Consider the following 18,482-nt stretch of genomic DNA (forward strand, 5'->3'; position numbering starts at 1 on the left):
CCTTATGCCGCTTCAGAATATTCGACGTAGCTCAGTATTGTGTGCACCAGGGCTATGGAACTTCCAATTCAGAGGCCAAATGTGACCCCCCCAAGACCTCTCTAATGAGGCTTTGAGACTCTACCCAGCACATACCCCTTCCACAAGTCACACATCATATCAGCCCTGCTCCACAGCTCCTCACGTGCTTTTGCTTGTTCCTGAACTGACGTAGTGCCTTTTAGATGCCTGGATGGAGAGATGTGTGCATGGGAGTGTGTAAAGAAACTTCTAACTGTTAGTAGCCTACTGTACAAAGGTAGGGCTCACGCCTGTTGCTCACCCCATTTTTGCCTTTAGCACCCCCCCACCAATGGCATATGGCCCCCATAAGGTTGTCCATGGCAGAATGTGGTCCTTGGGCTAAGAAAAGGAGGTCATGACCCCTGGTCTACATGGACTGACATGCATCTCTCCATCCAGGCATGCAGGAGTCTTTCCCGGCCCTAACTGGAAATGCCAGGGGTTGAACTTGAGCCCTTTGGCATGCACCACATGTGTTCCACCTCTGAGCTGAGTGAAGCCCTTCACTTGTTGCTCTCTGTCTAAATTAGAGGGTTGGATAATACAGGAACACCATGGGATGTCTATATCTCTACCACATCCTTTTACTCATCTTCTCTACGCTTAGTGGTGTGGTCAGTTTTTGTATTGACCATATTGCATTGTGGTGAAGGTCTTTGGGGTCAGTCACAATCTGGGCCTGGAAGAAAGGTGTATTTTTATATTGAAACATTTTTCTATAGTGCCTTCCAATGCAACCCAAGGCAGCTTTGAACTATTCAAATCTCATCACAACCAGTGGATGTTCAAAAGCCAGAAGCTAGATCTACAACTGCTATGAATTAAAATGCACTAAATGTCTGACAGAATAGAATCCTAACAGTTCGTGTAAAAGACATCTAAGAAGGAGCCAGCCTAACTTCCTTAGGAATGAGTTCAACAATAGGGGTTCCATTACTTAAAAGACACAGTCATGTGCCTCCACCAATCATATCTCTTGCTGATGGAAAGTGAGCCTGATAAAATTGGCCATAATTCACAGGCAGATTTTAATGCAGGATGGTGTTGTGATTGGAGGAGAAGTCTGTCTGTAGTTAGGAGAAGGGGCAATCCCAGAGAGCAGACTGATTTTCTCTGATTTTCTTGTAAAGTGCTGGTAATTGGAAATTCATGACTGTACTCATTAAGAGTTTTCTGAAATTTAACTGATTCCCCTGGTCCACTGTAGAGCAGTGAGGAATACTGTAGAATAACATGGAAATTATTGAAGAATTTTATGCACTTTATTGTAGTATCTGCACAGTTTATTTCCTTTGACTAGAAGTAATGATAGCTAGCTAGCTAGATATAGACAGACAGACAGAATAACTAATTCCCATTTTATTGCATGCATCACAATGACTTCCCCCCTCTTTCATTTCTTTCTTTGCTAAGGAGCACTTCAGTGGACAAAAACTGTAGTCTTTTTTATTTTTCAATTTGAGAATATCTATGAGAGCAGCCATGGGAGTAAGTAATATGAGCACCACTCCTCCTCTGCCTTTTTTCTTGTGGGATTAGCTTCTCAGCAGTCAAGCGTGCAATCCTATGTACACTTACCTGGGAGTGAGTAGTACTGAACTCAAGGGGGCTTACTTGAATAGACACATACTAGGTTGCACTTCAAGATTTCTGCCCTGAAGCTCAGTACTGTATGTCTATTGTGATTTGTTAGTCAGCAGCAGCAAAATGCATTCCTACATCCTTTCCTGCTGGATAAAAGATAAATTGTAAAAAATGATTTGTTTTGTTTTGTAAATGTTTAGTCTATCCCATTTCATCCCAAGGTTTGGGTTATGTAGCAGTAATTTTATGATTTATGAACAGATTAGAACAAATAAAAACTCCCAACCACACATTTCTTAGCCTCCAAAATCGGATAAATAGGATTTTAAAAAATGCTGCTGCTTTGGTCTCTTGTTCCTTATTTTTGTATCTTAACTACCTCAGTGCCTATCCATTTAGAAAATGGTTTTTAAGTCTGGATTTTTAAAGGAGCTAAATGGTGTTTGACATGTGCACTTATGAAAAGAAGCAAATGTTGCTTAATTCAGTTTTGATTTGTGTCAAGTGACTTACTAGCTTTTTCTTGGCAAAGAACTTGGGAGTGGGGCTGTGATACAGAACGCTGCTGTCTCTGACAGTTGCTTGGTGTGCTACTCTTCCCAGGCTCATTAACTCTGTCCACAGACAGCATAGTAGGAGCATCTCAACAGCATAGAACATCTCAAATTCTGTAAATCATTGCTTGACATCTCTTGCTGCTTTCCCCATATTCTGCTTTGTCCCTGGTGTGCAGAACCACAGCATAAAAATATGGCCAAACTAAAGATCCACATCTCTCTACATTATGAATATAAGGAACCCCCTGATTCAGGATTCTCAGTGGCTACGTATGCTTCGCAAGATGCAAGCAAGAAATGTTAATAGAATAAACAATCTTGGTTATTTTTCTTAGCTTCTGGTTTAGAAACACCCCGACCCAGATGATCTTGGAAGATATTAATATCTTCCCTGGATTTTTCTAGCCTCACGTCAACAACATTTGTGGCTGTCCAGAATACAAGTTTGTGAGAACCTCTGGCAGTGCATAGTTTGCTCTGTAATGTTCATGTTGGTGTGTGCCAACATCTCTAGCCCAGTTTTCTGTTCAGTCTTCAAGCTGTACTTTGGGCTACAGTATAGCTAGCCTGTAATGAAATAATATTGTATAGTAACTGCTGGCCATGGGGAGAAGGGATTAAGGCCAAATGTAGTTTGATATTCTGGATCCTGGGAGAGTATCTTTGCAAGGTAAAACAGTGTCTGAATGTGTGCAAAGTAAGCAAGCCAAAGTCTTAGAAGGGAGAAAACCACTCTATTCTATCCTCTTTTGCTCCAAAGAGATGGCCCATTTGTGGGGGGATCCTTGTTTCTTTTGCACCAAGCCTTGCAGAAATTAGTTTTAATGGAATTTCATATGTTTTCTTACTTCCTCAGTCTTGACGCCCCTCCCACATACACATACATGAAATTATTTGTTTGTGTATAATGTATCAAGTTCTTGCCCAAAGACTTAGAATTGTTTTTACAATAGTCTTTGTGTTGCATTTCTTTCTTTGCACCTTTCAGCCTCATCTACTGTGCCAAAATTAAATTGTGTTGTAATTTGGTTTTAATATCAGAGACATCTGTAACATTTAGTGCGCCTGGGTTTAGACTGCTATTTGAGCTTCTTTTGTGTTAAAAGAACTAGAACTTTGTATATGGAGCTTTACCTGGCCACAGACAAAGGAGAAGAAGCCTGCACCGTCTCACACCGTAGCAGGGCAAAGACTATTTCAGATGCAGACAACAACATTTTAAAATAAAAAGGCATTTTTATTTAAATGTAAGCCAAGAGGAAATCTACCCCCAGGTTACAATTATTATCATTACATGGATTAAAGCACTACCAAAATAGCTAGATGCTTCGTTCTCCCAAGCACACCTGCCCTTCTCAAGGAGAAAAAAGGCAGAGAGATGGTTCATTTACGCGCAGAGCAGAGTGGAGCTGGCTTGTTGTAATTATACTAGGTGCATGAATAATCTAATACATTCCTGAATTTGATTATTTACAGCTGCTTTTGGGCCACGGGTGGGTGGGGAGAAACAAAGTTAATTTTTAATGGCTATATTAAGTTATATAAAAAGGTACACTAACAAGGGCACTGTTCTTGTCTATCTAATCCAGTTATCTGAATTGGTCAGCCATAGGTTAATTGTGCATTTAAAAAACAAAACACAACATCAGCACTGTGTCTAGAATAGCATCCCTTTTAGCCCTGTCTGGGATCAAACTCCCCTCTGCTGTGATGACAGCAAAATAAATTATTTGCCCTTCTCAAGTCTAACTAAAGGATAATTTTCTGGCACTGATTTTTGCTGTGACAGTGATCCAAAAGCACAGGATGCCAGAGCTATTAGAATTTTATTGTAGATATGAAGAATTCAACCTGGGGAAAAGGTTCCTCATTAAAAGCAAACCCAGAACAAGGTGCTTTTAAGGGGCAGGCAGTGTGTCTAGTAATACCAAGCAGTTTTGTTAAGCTGATACAAGCAGAAGACTGATTCTTACAGTTTCTGACACTTACGTGGCTGACTGCACATATCCAAAAGGGCGAGGTGGTCATCTGGAGCAGGGCTTGTGACCTCTGTAAAGGGAGCATTGCTTCAGTTTTTAGCTATGCTAGGACTTGTTCCAAGAAGCCTAGCAGTAAGTTGAAAAGTGTGGGCTCGGGAACCTACATTCCAAATTAATATTAGAAGCAGTAGCTGACTAAAGCAATTAAAAAGTAAGAAATGGCCCCTCTTTGGTCCAGCAAGGGCACTCTTTCTTCTCCAGAAATAAAAACAGGCTTGCTTATATAGCAAATGTTTATTCTCTGAAAGTCAAAGCCATTACACAATCTTGTATTCCACAGCAGTTTTCTAAAGGGAAATGGTACTCTCTGCTACAAGTTACTGTCTCTACTACTGAGCAGGCTGTAGTCATCTGGGATGTGTAAAGAGCATTCAGTTCTTTTTTGTCAACAGATGGTTGCTTCTGTTGTGCATAATAAATGGATTCTGGGATGGTCCGAGTAGAATGGTTAGAAGAAAAGCCTCCATCATCTTCTAGGGGAGATGAAGGAAATTAAGAATAAACCACAGTAGTCCATCCAAGGGAGATGAAGAGAATTCCTCTGTGCCTTTCAGTGAGGAGATGCTTTGTAAATATATATTGTCTTTCCCCTCCCTCCCACAATGGGTATGGGGTTTGACCCACTTCCTTCCCCACCCCCACCTTGGCTGCATCCTTCCTGTGGATTGCTTCCTATCCATCTGCCGGTGTCTGTTCTCGTTCCTCATAGGACATGATGAGAGGATCTGAAAAGACTGAGCTGATTGATTCACTGTCCAGCTTGAGCTGTAAGAGTCTGGGGCTTTTAGCTTCTGGAAAGTCCTCGCTGACAGCCAACCTGACCTTGCCATTCTGGGCTTCCTTGATGGGCTCTAGGAAAACAACGTGCTTGTTTGCGCTGATCTTGCGATTTGGCCCATCTGTGGCTGGCGGGGTGGTACTAAGGATGGACGATTGGGCGCTGCAGTCTGGAGGGGGGCTTGCAGGCTTCTTGAAGCACTTGGAGCAGCGACATGGTGTGAGGTACAAGTACATGAGGACAAGTACCAGGGTAACAACACACCCTAAGAGGGTTGAAAGGCCGGTATTGAAAGACTCTGGTGGTTTGGGGTATTGAAATGTGATGTTGACTTCAAATGTCTGGTTGATCTGTTGGAACTCGTTGATGGCTATGCACACATAAACACCGGAATGGGAAAGGGTACCCCTTCTGATCAATAGGCTTCCATTTCTGAAAGGTTGATGCGCCTGATTACTGTGCTCAGGGTACATGAATAATTCATGTCTAGGAGAGATCCATCTGTAGTTTGTGGCATTGTCATTATGGAGGCTCGTGTTGCAGTCTATTACCAAGGATTCTCCCACTTGGCAGAGGATTTGGGGAATGTCAAATTGGTTCCAGGAGCAATCTCCAATATACTTGTTGTAATTGAAGGTGTTGACTAAGGAACGTGGCACGTTGGGGAAAGCTTTGCAGGTGTGCTCCTCTACAAAATCCTCCGCAGAACTGAAACCACGGTGCTTCCATTCCTGGAGCATCAGATGAAGAGAACAGTCACATATCACAGGGTTGTTGTGAAGGTACAAGCCATTTTTTATGTACCCGGGCAAAGTTGCTATTACTTGAACAGGAATGCTGCTTAGGTTGTTAGCAGACAGATCCAGGGTCCTCAGGTACGGGTGTTCAAGTCTTTGAATGGACTCAAATGGAAATTTTCTTAGCCTGTTCCAACTCAGGTAGACTTTTTGCAATCTGATTAACTTGACAAAAGCATTTTGATCGACTTGTACAATCTTGTTGTTGTATAGCAAGAGCTCCTCCAACTTCACAAGGCCATCAAAGTAGTACTTCTCCACAGTGCTCAGGTAGTTGGAAGACATGTCCAGGTGTAAAATGTAAGTGGCATTGTGGAACACTTGCCGGGTGATACTGTGGATCTTGTTGTGGCTGATCCTGAGGGTCTGGAGACGTGGTAAGGCAGCCAGCCAGTGGTCATTAAGCTGAGTAATGTTATTGTAGCTGAGGTCCAAGGTAGTGGCTGTGGGAAGCAGGGTGCTGGGGACCTGTTCAAGATCCTTCTTGGCACAACTCATGAGATCAGCAGTACAAATGCAAACTTCGGGACATCTTCTGAGAGTACAATTGTTTAAGGTGCTGACTTGAATGCACAGGACAAAGAAAACTAACAGCTTTCCAAGCAGTTTCCAAATAAATAAAGCCAAGGTCAGTACATTCATCATGTAACAGTGGAGCTCACCCTGGTTAGTCACGAGCATGGAACTAAGTTCTCAAAGTCAAATTCACACTGAGTATAATCCTGTCGCAAGACACTGATGTGTGAATGGGCAACAGTAGAATGAATCGGTAAAATCAGATGGTGCCTAGAGACTCTGAATTATGCTCCTGAAAATATTGTGTTGTCTCACTCAGAATAAACAAGCATTTAAGCAATATGCTGTAATCAAAGGCCAGCATGTAACTGCTGCTCTGCATGCCTCTCTTGGTAGTTGTAGAAACCAGCAGGAGTCTGTGTGCAGGTATTGCCTAAAATAATTTTAAAAGCAAGGTATGTCTATATGGATCCTCTTGAGCTCTGATTCAAAAGTCTTGAACATGTTTACAGGATTTGCCTCTACAGTGTCCCTCTCCAAATAACCCAACCTTGCATCTATTTGAGGCTGCTCCTTCAGTAACATTGGTCCAGGGAGAAGCTGGATCCATTTTTATTTTATTTTTTTGCTTTGCCGAGTCAAGTGTCCTTAGATCGCAAAGTTTCCATTAGTGGATCCTTATCTTGAGGCTAAGCAACTCCAGTACAGGTTCATCATAAAAGGGCCAATATGAGCCCATTTCTTCACCTCTGTAATCTCAAATAGAAATGCCAAAGAAAGCAGCTCTTACCCGGAGATCTTCCTTTCTGGGTTATATTGAGCAGCATCACTCTTTCCTGCCGGTTGTTTCATCTTTCAGCTGACAGCACTGTATGCAAACACTTTCACCTTCTTCTGCTCCTATTTACAAGCTGCCTGTGAACACTGAAGGGTAAGCTTTGTGGACCAAGAAGAAATCCTATTGGTTTGTGTAAGAGGGAGTGGTGATAAGAAGAGAGGGGAAGGGGAGGACCAGTAGTGAAGGTTTTTTTTCCTGAATGGCATGTAGTTTCTTTGTTGTGCCATGTGAGGGCAGAAAAATCCTCCACAGCTGTCCTTGGACTGGGCATCAGAGTGGCACATGAGAGCTGCAGCAATTTGTGCCAGCAGCACTATTACAAAGGGAGATAAAGAAGCAGGCTTAGTAAAAGGAGGGGGTGGGTCTCGCGAAGCAGCCCAAGCTCCTCTGCTGTTTACAGTTTCTCAATGCAAGTCTTTGCAATTTTGTAATCTTTGGATCTTGGTTGAAATTTTTTTAGGGGTAGGAATGGAAGAATAGATCACACTGTAGCACCAAAGGACCACAACCAAGATTGTGACCCTATTGTTCTGGATAGTTTGCCCCCCAAGAGTTAGTCATTTTTGCCTATCTAGAACTTCACACGTTATATTTATGATACCTGTGATCATAGTTTCTTTGTGACCTTCATGACAACTTCTGTCTTAACTAAAAATAGAGCTAAAAAAAAACTTATGTCAGCATCACAAACTCAGTGTATGGACACTGAAAGCTTGTATTTTAATACCCAAAGCACAGCATACTCTATAAATACACATTCATACTAGAATATAGATTTTGGCTGAAACTTAGGAGAACCTTCTGAATTGTAATAGCCATTCAGCAATGGAACAGACTAACGAAGGTGGAGGTAACTAAGCAGAGACTGGTTAGTTACCGGTATCTGCCAGAGATGCATATATTGTATCGACCAGTGGAGTGCCCTTCCAACCAGCAACAGCTGCTGAGGCTGTGAAAGCAGCTTCCTAGCAGCAGCATTGCTGCTGCTTCCCAGAACAGGGCAGGGCAGTGGCAAGCTTGGGACTCTTGGTCCCAGTTAGCAGCAGTGCTGCCTCTGTTAGGAGGCTGTGTCCACCCTGCCAGCCAACTTCAGCTCCCAACTCCTTGATTCTATGAAAGCAAATTGAGTTTGAGGCTTCTGTTTTCATTGCGACCGGTGTGTTTGAGTCTTTCAGCCTTTTGAAGTTAACAAGTGACTCCCCTGCCACAGTTCTGAAATTTTCCTCACTGTGGTCCTCCTCAGGATATGGTGTCCTCAGGGAAGGCTTATGGCTGGAGGCAGTGACATCCTTTCTGTTGCTATGCCAGATTATCACCTCGCTCTGTTCCTCCAACCTTCATCCTTTGTTGTTACCTTGGCTTTAATGAATTCGTACAAGCAGTGTACAACCTCATTATCCTTGCAGTATGCTTCTGTAGTGGTATACAACCACACTTTCTGTCACTGTCAAATTCCTGATAGCAGTAGAGTGTTCGGCTTTGAATTCGATCAGTGCTATCTTTACACTTTGGGGTGAAGTCATGCATTATAATTTGCCTGGCTATACTAGATCAAACAGACCTGTTCCATGCCATCACATGTCCTTTTTTCAGTTTATCTCATTTTTCAGTTTTTCTGCATAAGGAAACTGATCATAGAATCATAGATTTGGAAGGGACCCCTGAGGAAGGGTGATCTTACCCCCTGCAATGCAGGACTATGCAACTGTACTGTAGGGGAATCAAACCTACAGCCTTGGTGTTATCAGCACTATGCTCTAACGTCTAACCAACTGAGCTATACAGCAAATCATTGTCCTTGAGCAGATGTGCAGAACCTTTGCCCCCCCCCCAGATGTTGCTGAACTACAACTTGTACCATCCCTGGCCATGCTTGTTGAGGATGATGGGAGTTGTAGTTCAGCAATATCTGGGAGGCCAAAGATTCCTCACACCTAGGGTTGCCATATTTCAAAAAGTGAAAAACCGGGCACAACGGTTGAGCAACATTTAAAATGCCAGCATTAAAAAAAGTTGACTCTCCATTCAGATTTTGCCCCTTCTCTTCAATTTCATTTTCTGTGTGTGCTGATGCAATTATTATTGGCTGCTTATTGTGTGGATGATCTTGCTAAGGTGTTAGCTGTAGTGTTGTTCCTGTGGAGGAAGCAAATGTGTGGGAGAGAGAGGGAGAATGAGAAAATTCTCAAGGGCATATGCATAGATTTCAGAAGCCAGATCAAACTCCTTACAACCATTGCCTTTTTTTAGTCTGTGCTGTATTTCAGTATCTAATTGGTGAGGCACAAGTTTTCCTCCCTTCATCCCCATTTACATATTTGACATTTGTTGAGGCTTTTATACTTTTGATATTGATTTACTTGACCATCTTGGATTTTTATCACTTCATGGTCATGGTCACCTGTGGCTGGACCAATAGTGTGACCTCAACTTACATCCTTTGAACTGGAGGCTGCATTGGTGCCATCAGCCATCAGGTGAGACTGTTGGGCTGGAGAGAGGTCCAGCTGCAACAAGCGATCTCTGATCAAAGCAGAGGCAGAGGTGACTGAGATTTGTCCAGTACCGGTAATTCCAACTCTGTAGAAACACGGATTGCTCTCCTCAGTGGTCAGAGGGCAAGAGAGAGACTACATGCCATTGACTTACCCTTTGACCCTAAACAGATGCTAAAAGTTGACCAGGCATGTTGGTAGAGTAATTGCTGGGGCAGAGAGAGCAGCAGCTGGAGGGCAATTTCCTGGGAGATCCAGGCTGCTTTATTTGAGGAAAGTGAAAATCAAAGTAGAATAATTGGTTTCCATTAGTACAGCAAATGACTAATTTGGCTGCAGCAGCTGCAGGATGTAGTGGGTGCTTAACCCTCTATTTTACAAGTTGCAAGGGAGATGTTTTGGGGAAAATATTTGCCAGATGCTTCCCTATGTAAAGTTGCTTGCATGTTTTTGTACAGCTGCCTATAAATGTGCAATCAGAGATCCCTAATGTGTGAGAGCCAAAAAATGAAAGATGTAGCATCCAATTCTTGTGAAGTAAGAACCCTGAGGAAACAGTGCATTCATTCATAACCACTACATATGCTAAAGGAACCATGTTTTAAAGGTAGTTCTAAATGCATGTGGTGGACTACCTTTGAGTGCACTACTCTAGCTTGTATATGGGGTTGCCATTTAATGGCCAGTATTTTTCCACTCTCAGCAAGATTCAGTAGCGACTGCTACATTTTATAAGATCTAGTGATAAGTTCAGGGTGTGTGAGATAATTGCCTTTTCATTGTTAAAAAAGCAGATATTTTCTTGGTAACTTTCCATGGTGACATTTTCCTGTTAATGTACTATTGGTTGTTAGACTTGCCTTGAACTGTGCTCCTGACAAATTACTGAACGGCAGTGTTTCTCAGGGCTCCGATTTAGGCCTGATGTAATCTGCATTTGAAATCTAAGAAATATGTTACTTTAGCTTTTGTTTTGCAACCCACAATGTAAAGGACTTTGAGCTGTCTTGCTCATCTTTGCTGTTGGAACAATAGGACTGTACTGACACATCTCTTAAAGGTGACAAGTTTTCTTGAAGGTCAAGGTCTGAAAAGGGAAAGGAAGTGGACTTTGCAGCCAAGAGAGATGGCTTCTTAGGAGTTAATGGTGCAGGCTTCTTTGTCATTTCTGCCAACCCATCCAATAGAAATTAGGCTGGCACTCTGACACTTCTACAAGTCTCCCTTTTCCCTCTTAACTTCAGAGTTGTCCCTAATCCCACTGATCATATGACTCAAGCAGCATATTAAGGCAGTGTAGTCTTATTCCAGAAGTGAGGAATCTTTTTCAGCCTGTGGGCCACATTCCTTTCTGGAAAACCTTCTGAAGGCCACATACCAGCAATGGGTAGGAATGGGGCAAAAATGGACAGAGCAATGAATGTGTTTGTGCCCTTTTTACAGTAGGCTACTTTCTACACACACACACAACCCTCTCTGTCCTCCATCCAGACAAGTTAAGAGGCATTATTCCAGCTAGGCAAAAACACTCTGAGTGAGGGGGTAGCCTGGGGAGAATTCTGTTCTATGCCATTGGTCTTCAACTCATGAGCCACAACTGATAGAAGGTGGATCACGCCAATGGTAACTAAGGCACAGGCTGCAAATGGATTTTAAAAGGGGGTTCCCCATTCTTCAGGTTGAAATGAAAGGCCTCTCCTGGATCTGAAAAAGGAAAGGCTACTCTGGACAGATGACACTTTTCATGAAAATGTTGAATGAAAGAGATTGATAAGGTAAATTAGGGCTGCCATACATGGATTTTCCCAGACATTACTGGGATTTCAAAGGCGGGCTTGATGTCTGGGGGGAAATTATGAAAGGAGGTGCTTTGTCCTGGATCTTCGGCAAGTCAATCAAAACAAAAACAACTCATCAACTTTCGGGTGTCCTGGTTTTTACTTTTTGAAATATGGCAATCCTAATGTAACTTCCATAGACAGGGTTAGCTCAAATTTCCTAATGTTTAATTTAAAAAAAACAACAACAGAGCCTTTCTGTAATTTAAATAGTCCTCTGGTGATAAAGTGTTTTTCTTCCTGAAAACCTTGTAAATATATGTACAAATTAATCTCTGGCCCCACTTGCAATCTTTTTCCTTTAAGCAAATATTAAGTGTTCTGTTTCTCCTTTGTCCATCTCTTTCTTGAATTGTGATTCCAGAGTGTGCGCATATGCCCTGAAGTGAGCTGTAAATGAATTGATTTATCCTCTCTGATCTTGAAGTGGTGTATTTTCCAGGGAAGGGAAGGGAAAGTGTTGTTGGGGCCCAGTGTCAAACATACTTCTCCACAAAATGGATGATGCAAAGCAGCAAAACTTTTACAAGAACTGAGCTGTCCGTAATCCTTTATCTATATACCCAACAGTATGTGAAGTCAGACCTGATTAGGCCCATGAGCTTTATATTCTCCATGTAGTTGATGAAGTAGGCTTGAATGTTGAGATCATTGGGCTAAAATCATCATCTGAGATGATGCAGATTTAAGCATTTATTTTATTAAAGAAAATGAACAAAAATATCCAGTTCTCTCTGCGAGCAAGTGGGTATTCACATGATTGAATTTTCCTTTGTTCATGAAAAAAATATCCCTTCACCTAGAAAACTAGCATGTCAGGAAGAAGGCCTCTGGTCTGGTCTTCTCTCTGGCATGCTCATTTTCTATGTGTAGGGGAGCATCCCACCATGTGAGCCTCCAAATGCACTGTGAACTGGTACAAGTGAGACACATGTTTACCACTTCAGTGAGAGCTAGGTCACTGCTATGTGGCAGGCTGAGCATGAAGAGTAATTCAATTAATATCAAATTAGTTTTAGCCATCAGGAAGTGATCTGTGGGTTGTAATTCCATCAGGCCTAACATGCTTAAATTGAACTTTCCTCTCACAATTTTTTCAAGGTATGCAAAGCTTTTCAGTCACAGCAGCTGGAGAAGACAACACACAACCCATTAGCAAAACACAACGGGACCATTAAAGCATCAGATGTTTTCTGGAACGATATAAGATTCCTCAGTAGAAATAGTCAAAATTCAACACAAAACATTGGGTTAGATCAACCATCCATTTCTTTGAGGTCTTAGCAATTGCCTGTGTCTGGATTTTCACTTTGGTATTGTATCATACATGTTGCTTCATCCAGCAGTAGACATGCCACATACAGTCTTTTACAGGACCACTTTGTTTTTGCTGATGTCCCTATAACAAACACAAGTCCTGAATACTCTCCTAGAGAAGGTCACCTGAAGCCCCTTTATTCACGGCACGTGCAGCCTCCTTTCCAGGTGAGCAGTCTCCCCATCTCACTGCAGAGTCCTCAGGACAGTTATGGCACCATTGTGTGCCAATGAAACAGGAGGCCTGTCTCTTGAAACAGTTCAGTTCAAAGTGCTCTGGCTGCTCCCCCTGATACTGGTAAGAGACTTGTGTATGTCTTCAAATGAGTGGTGTTTTGGCAGCACCCTGACTGTGTTAATTCCTTTCTTGGCATGGGAAGGGTCTTCCTCACTTTATGAGTAGGAAAGCTAATAGTGATCTGAAGCAATTCGGTCCCCTGCTTCTCTACACCCAAGTGCTGCATTGCTGAGCAGTCTGGATCATTCTGCCCTTGACAAAGCACTCACAAAGGCCCTTTCTGAATGTTGACTTAGTCTTCCTTGGAGGAAAGGGGTGCCAGACAGCAGTAGTCCCCGCTGGCAGCTTTGCACAGCCATAAAGTTAAGTGTACAGTAGAAACAAATGCATGTTCCTTGGAAATGCACTGGCTGCATCCCAGGAAGCAGGCTCACTGCTTGTTACAAGGATGGAAAGTACTGCTTTGTATCTGTAACCAATCCCTGTATTCTGATGTGGTCCAACAGTGACCCACAGAGCAGGCTGCGCAACCAGCAGCCCCAGGTCCACATAGGACAAGGAGGGAGGAAAATGGGGGAAGAGGGAGATCTGGATTAAAAGAGAGTGAAACAAGGGAGTAGCAGTGAGAGAGACAAGAGTGTGAACTGCTCCAAAAGTACATCAGCACAGGGTCCCGTAAACTCGTTTCAAATCAGTGGTCTTCAGGAAATAATGTGACTTTAATTCTGCTACAGTATATGGTATGTTGAGGGTAGGAAGGGCCCAGTGTGTCTCTCTGTACAGTGCTAACGCAGTTCATGCTTTCACATTATCACAATAGCTCCAAGAGTTTATACCGGATTACCAGGAAATGCTGTCCATTCTGCTTCTGGTTGCCATGTGCTTAGCATTGAACCGTACACATTCACTAAAAATGGAGGGCAGGAGAAAGGCAGGGCCAGGACTGTTGCTGCATATCTGAAATCTGGGCATTGAGTGGGGCACCAGAAAAGGGTATTGTACAAGTGTATGCAAATAGACAATTGAGATGACAAGGACCCCTGCATGGTCGAGGTGTCCTCACATAAAGTGCCTTTCCATGTACATGCATAGGTGTGCCTTTGCAGAATCCCACTCTGTGTGCAAGTGTCAGAGGTATAACAACATCAGGGGCAGGGCTAGGAGAACACAGCACTGTCCTCCTTTATGTGTCATGGAGGCACACATGAGGAGGGCAATTGTGCCTTCTGATTTTAATCTTTTGAGAATCCACTTATGTTCTCACATTTCACTCTTATGAGGTTGGTAGCTGTTGTAATAGTTCTGTGCAGGCTGTATAATACTTCCCATAAATTTTGTCTCCTCAGTTCTTTGTACTATTGGCCTGCTTGTCTTGTTGTGACTGCTTCGTTTGCTGATTGTGGGAGCATTGTAGCCTTATAGTAATGAGACATATCTTCTAATGCTTTGTGATGAACAAAGCTTGGCTTTCAGTTAGGGGACATGAAAAATTGAGCTTTTTAACAAGTAATTTTTCTTAAATTCTTATTGTAATAATATAAATCTATAATAACAAGAAGATCAACAAAGAACAAAAAAAGCTAATAACAAGAAATTAATCTTTGTGAGTGTGTGTGTGTTTATGTAAAAAACTGGCAGAAACATAACTCCTGTTGCAAATGATATGTTCCATCATGAACATATCATTTCGTGTTCCATCATGAAATTTGAAGGTTTAAGTATTCTGTAAGACTTCTTAATCCAAATATTGTGTTCACCTGTTAAGACAGTTCTTGCCATATTAAATCTTCTTTGAATGGAAAGAGTAGGAGGAAGTAATTAAAAGTTCTGAATGGTCATTTTGATAAAAGATTATATCATTAAGCTGCAATTCTACACGTATTTGGTAAGTGGTAAGTCAAAATGGCTGCAAGAATTTAGCAGAAACCCCAACTAATTAGTGAGACATAATACATCACAGCTGATCCAGGGTAAGTAAGGTGTCATAGTCATTACTTTAAATTCATAATTAGTAGTCAGTGTAGATAAGAGCTCTCTTGAATCATTACAGCAACTGGACTCTCAACATGATCAGGTGTTTATGGCAACAGGATGATAACAAATGTGGTGAGGGGGGTTATTCTTTCGTTTGTTTTTATGTACTGTATTTTTGTGTTTTTATGCTGTAAAGCATCCTGTGATCCTTTGATGAAGGGTGATGTATGAATTAAATAAATTTTTAAAAATCCTTTTTCGGACTGATATAGGAGGAGAGGGTTGTTTTTTCTAATGGTGGAATTTAGAAAGTATAACTTTAAATGCCTGATAATTCATTTTTAATTATTTTGCTCCTTCAGGACAGCCGCGCTCTCTCCTCTCACCTGTGCTTGTTTATAAACAGACAACCTGGCATCAGCATGAAAATAAATATACATAATTTTGTATTTACTGGTTGTCCTAATCATCTCCCTCACAACAGAGGTAGTGGGAGGAATTTCTGCTTTTCTGATAGAACAATCTCCCTTCCCCCCCAACTGTTATGGGGGTTCTTCTGATCCCTCCCCCAAGCCAGTTTGTGGGTGCATGCTGGAAAGAGAACCAGCCTTTGCTTAGGCTTCCACTAGTAGGACCTATTTGTTGAACCCGACCCAACAAATGGCTTAAAGAGGTGCTTAAATTGTATGGAGGATCTGCTTCCTAGTCAAGACAATTCATGGTGACAGTTCCTCCCCCATTCTTGTTCTTCCAGGCTGCGGCATATAGCAAATGCAGTGTGTCAGTCAATCTAGTTGCTAAACAGCTGCCTCTTGCTCTTGAGTTGAATATCAATCAAATGAAGAATGCAATTTCTGCTGTTCAAGACCTATTTAATTTGCCAGGATGATGTTGCTTTTGGGAGACATTTGCCCTCTGATTGTGTGCAACTTGTACACCAAGGTGGCCGGAAAATTTGGTGCTCGTTAAGCTGTGCTGCGTGTCTTTACAAAAGCCGTTGGCTTCTGAGGGACCAGCCTCTGTAATTAAGCAGTCCCCATTTTATGAAGCCTCATCAACCTAGAAAAATAGCTCATACGATGTTAAGTCAGGTGGACCTGTCAAGAAGTCCTACATTTTGAGACCATTGCTATGCTAGGCCACCCGTGAGCAACGGGAGCAGCCTGTGATGGCCTCAGGGCAGTAGGTCTGACAACAATATTAATGAAGCAATATTGCTCTAAAGGCCGGAGAGTGTGTCCTTTACTCCTAGAGGTGCCAGTTCTCATCAACACAAACATGGCCGTGTCACACAGGGATTGCTGAGAGCAGCGAGGTGTGCTGCCACTCCAAGACAAGGCCTTCATAAAGCATGTCTGTCTGTCTTTCCAGGGCTGAGCGGGCAACAGCTGTGCTGCTGGCAGATCCCTGTTTCCAGCTCCGTTCTATTCAGTACTTGTTGGGGAACACGGAGCCTCTAATCCTGGGGATGGCATCAGCTTCTGCTGACAAGAAACATTTCTCCCTGCAGAGCTGTAAGTATCTCCCCTGATCTGCTGTGCTTGAACATACACCATGAGTCACTTGCTCCTGCCTGGCTACTTGTTGCCTCCCACTTTGCCATTTGGGTAACTCCTAGGTGCCTTTTGTAGAAAAGGTGGTCACTGAGATCTCTGCTACAGAGCCTGACCACTGGTCCTGTTAGCTAGGGATCATGGGAGTTGTAGTCCCAAAACATCTGGTGGGCCGAGTTTGCCTATGCCTACTGTAAACCTCTGTCTTGTCCTTCTACCTTGTTGTGTGTCTCCTCCCTCCTTGCCTGTCCCTGCTGTTCAAAGATGCCTTGTGTATTTGAGGCCACCAGATATATTTGCCCTGTAGCAACACCATGGCAATAACTCCCCGTTTTCCTCTTCCTGTGCCTCTGCTCTCCAACAGCAACAGCAATAACTTTTTCATCCTGTTTCCACAGGCATATGGTTGCCTACTCTGAAAATAGGATGCTGAATTAGATGAGCCCATGGGCCTGATTCAGCAGGGCCCTTCTTACATTTCCTAAGAAGGATCAGCTAAGAATTCAGACAAAAGAATAGGTTTAAAAAGGGGGGAGTGTATATACATATATGTAAGCTCATTAGCCTCTCTTCTAAGAAATATTCAAAGCTGCTTTTCCATAAAGCCATATAGAAAAATAAAGCCACACTTTAATAATAATAATAATAATAATAATAATAATAATAATAATAATAATAATAATAATTTATTATTTATACCCCGCCCATCTGGCTGGGTTTCCCCAGCCACTCTGGGCGGCTTCCAACAGAAAATAAAACACTTTAAAACGCATCTGCTATAAAATAACAACACAATAAAACAAGATAAGACAAAGTCACAAATTGGGTGGTGTGAGCTGACTGTAGCTCCGTGCATAGAGCAGGTGCAGGGTATCCTTGAGGGAGTTTAGCAAAGCAATGTGGACTTGTGAGATGCCCAGTGGTAGGGCACAGGATTTGCATGCAAGGAGGTCCCAGGTTCAGCCTTCTTACATTTCCAGGTAAAGGGATCAGTGTTGCCCAAGACACCCTAGAGCTGCTGCCAGTTAGAATAGTAAACTATATGAGGCTGGATTGACTCAAGGGCCTGCCTCAATAGAAGGCAGATTCCTGCATCAACAATGTCAGCAACAGATGTAGCTTATTCTTCAGCTGCTCAGGCCTACTGTCCTGTGGCACAACAGAGCAGCACATGGCACTGCTTACGTTTCCCCGGAGGGACCAGTCGTGGCTGTGTAGAGTACCCACACTGTGCCTCCTCCCCACTGTGTGTGTGTGTGTTTTCAGAGAAGAAGTAGTTTGCATCTTTTCTTATTTTATTTTCACTTAACTTTGCCTCACAGCCCATTTTAAAGATCCAATCCTATTCTCTGGATAGGATGGCAGCAAAGATCTTTTCTATAGCGAAAAAATAAGTACTGTTATGTATGCCTTTGCATACCAAGCTGGCACGTGCCATCTCTTAAAAGAAATGTGTGTCCAGCTCGAGAGAACCAAGCTCCTGTCCTTGGCTCTGCCCATGCCCTTGACGTTTGCTGAGATAGAGGAGAGCAATTGGAGCAATGAGATGGAGGAAACCGTGATCCCTGAGGAATAGTGCAGGCTTTATTTACACAACCTCTAGAAACTGTTAGTTCCATGGAGATCTTGAGCTGATGACGAAATAAGGCATTATCTGATTGGGGTAGTGGTGCAGAGCTGCTGAAGTGATTGAGAACTGTGGAAGATTACAGTACTGCAGCAGGCAGCAAAGCTTTCTCTTGCTTTTAACCTCTGCTGAATTGTGGCCATCGTGTTGATTTATCTCACTCTCTCTATGAAAGGCTGGCCGAAGGCCTCCTTGCCTCAGGCTTTTTTGGGGGGGGGGCATTTCCAGTGTTTGTTCTCCAGCTGCAAATGCATGCAAGCCAGGGCCA

At 42.7% G+C, this 18,482-nt stretch overlaps 2 protein-coding genes across 8 annotated transcripts in view; one reads left to right on the plus strand and one right to left on the minus strand.

The window, feature by feature from the left end:
• The window catches only part of RNF123 (ring finger protein 123), an 86,883-nt gene that overhangs the window by 62,053 nt on the left and 6,348 nt on the right, over window positions 1-18,482 (plus strand). For all 7 annotated transcript variants that reach the window (XM_060271565.1, XM_035105941.2, XM_035105944.2 and 4 more), the window contains one exon: window positions 16,406-16,548. In XM_060271565.1, coding sequence (XP_060127548.1) covers window positions 16,406-16,548 — 143 coding nt within the window. The remainder of the gene's footprint in view (window positions 1-16,405; window positions 16,549-18,482) is intronic.
• AMIGO3 (adhesion molecule with Ig like domain 3) lies at window positions 3,830-7,253 on the minus strand. Its single transcript, XM_035105946.2, has one exon. It carries the CDS (start codon window positions 6,497-6,499, stop codon window positions 4,916-4,918), a length of 1,584 nt encoding a protein of 527 aa, XP_034961837.2. The 5' UTR covers window positions 6,500-7,253; the 3' UTR covers window positions 3,830-4,915.

This window comes from Zootoca vivipara, chromosome 2 (genome assembly GCF_963506605.1).
Source record: "Zootoca vivipara chromosome 2, rZooViv1.1, whole genome shotgun sequence".
Lineage (NCBI taxonomy): Eukaryota > Metazoa > Chordata > Lepidosauria > Squamata > Lacertidae > Zootoca > Zootoca vivipara.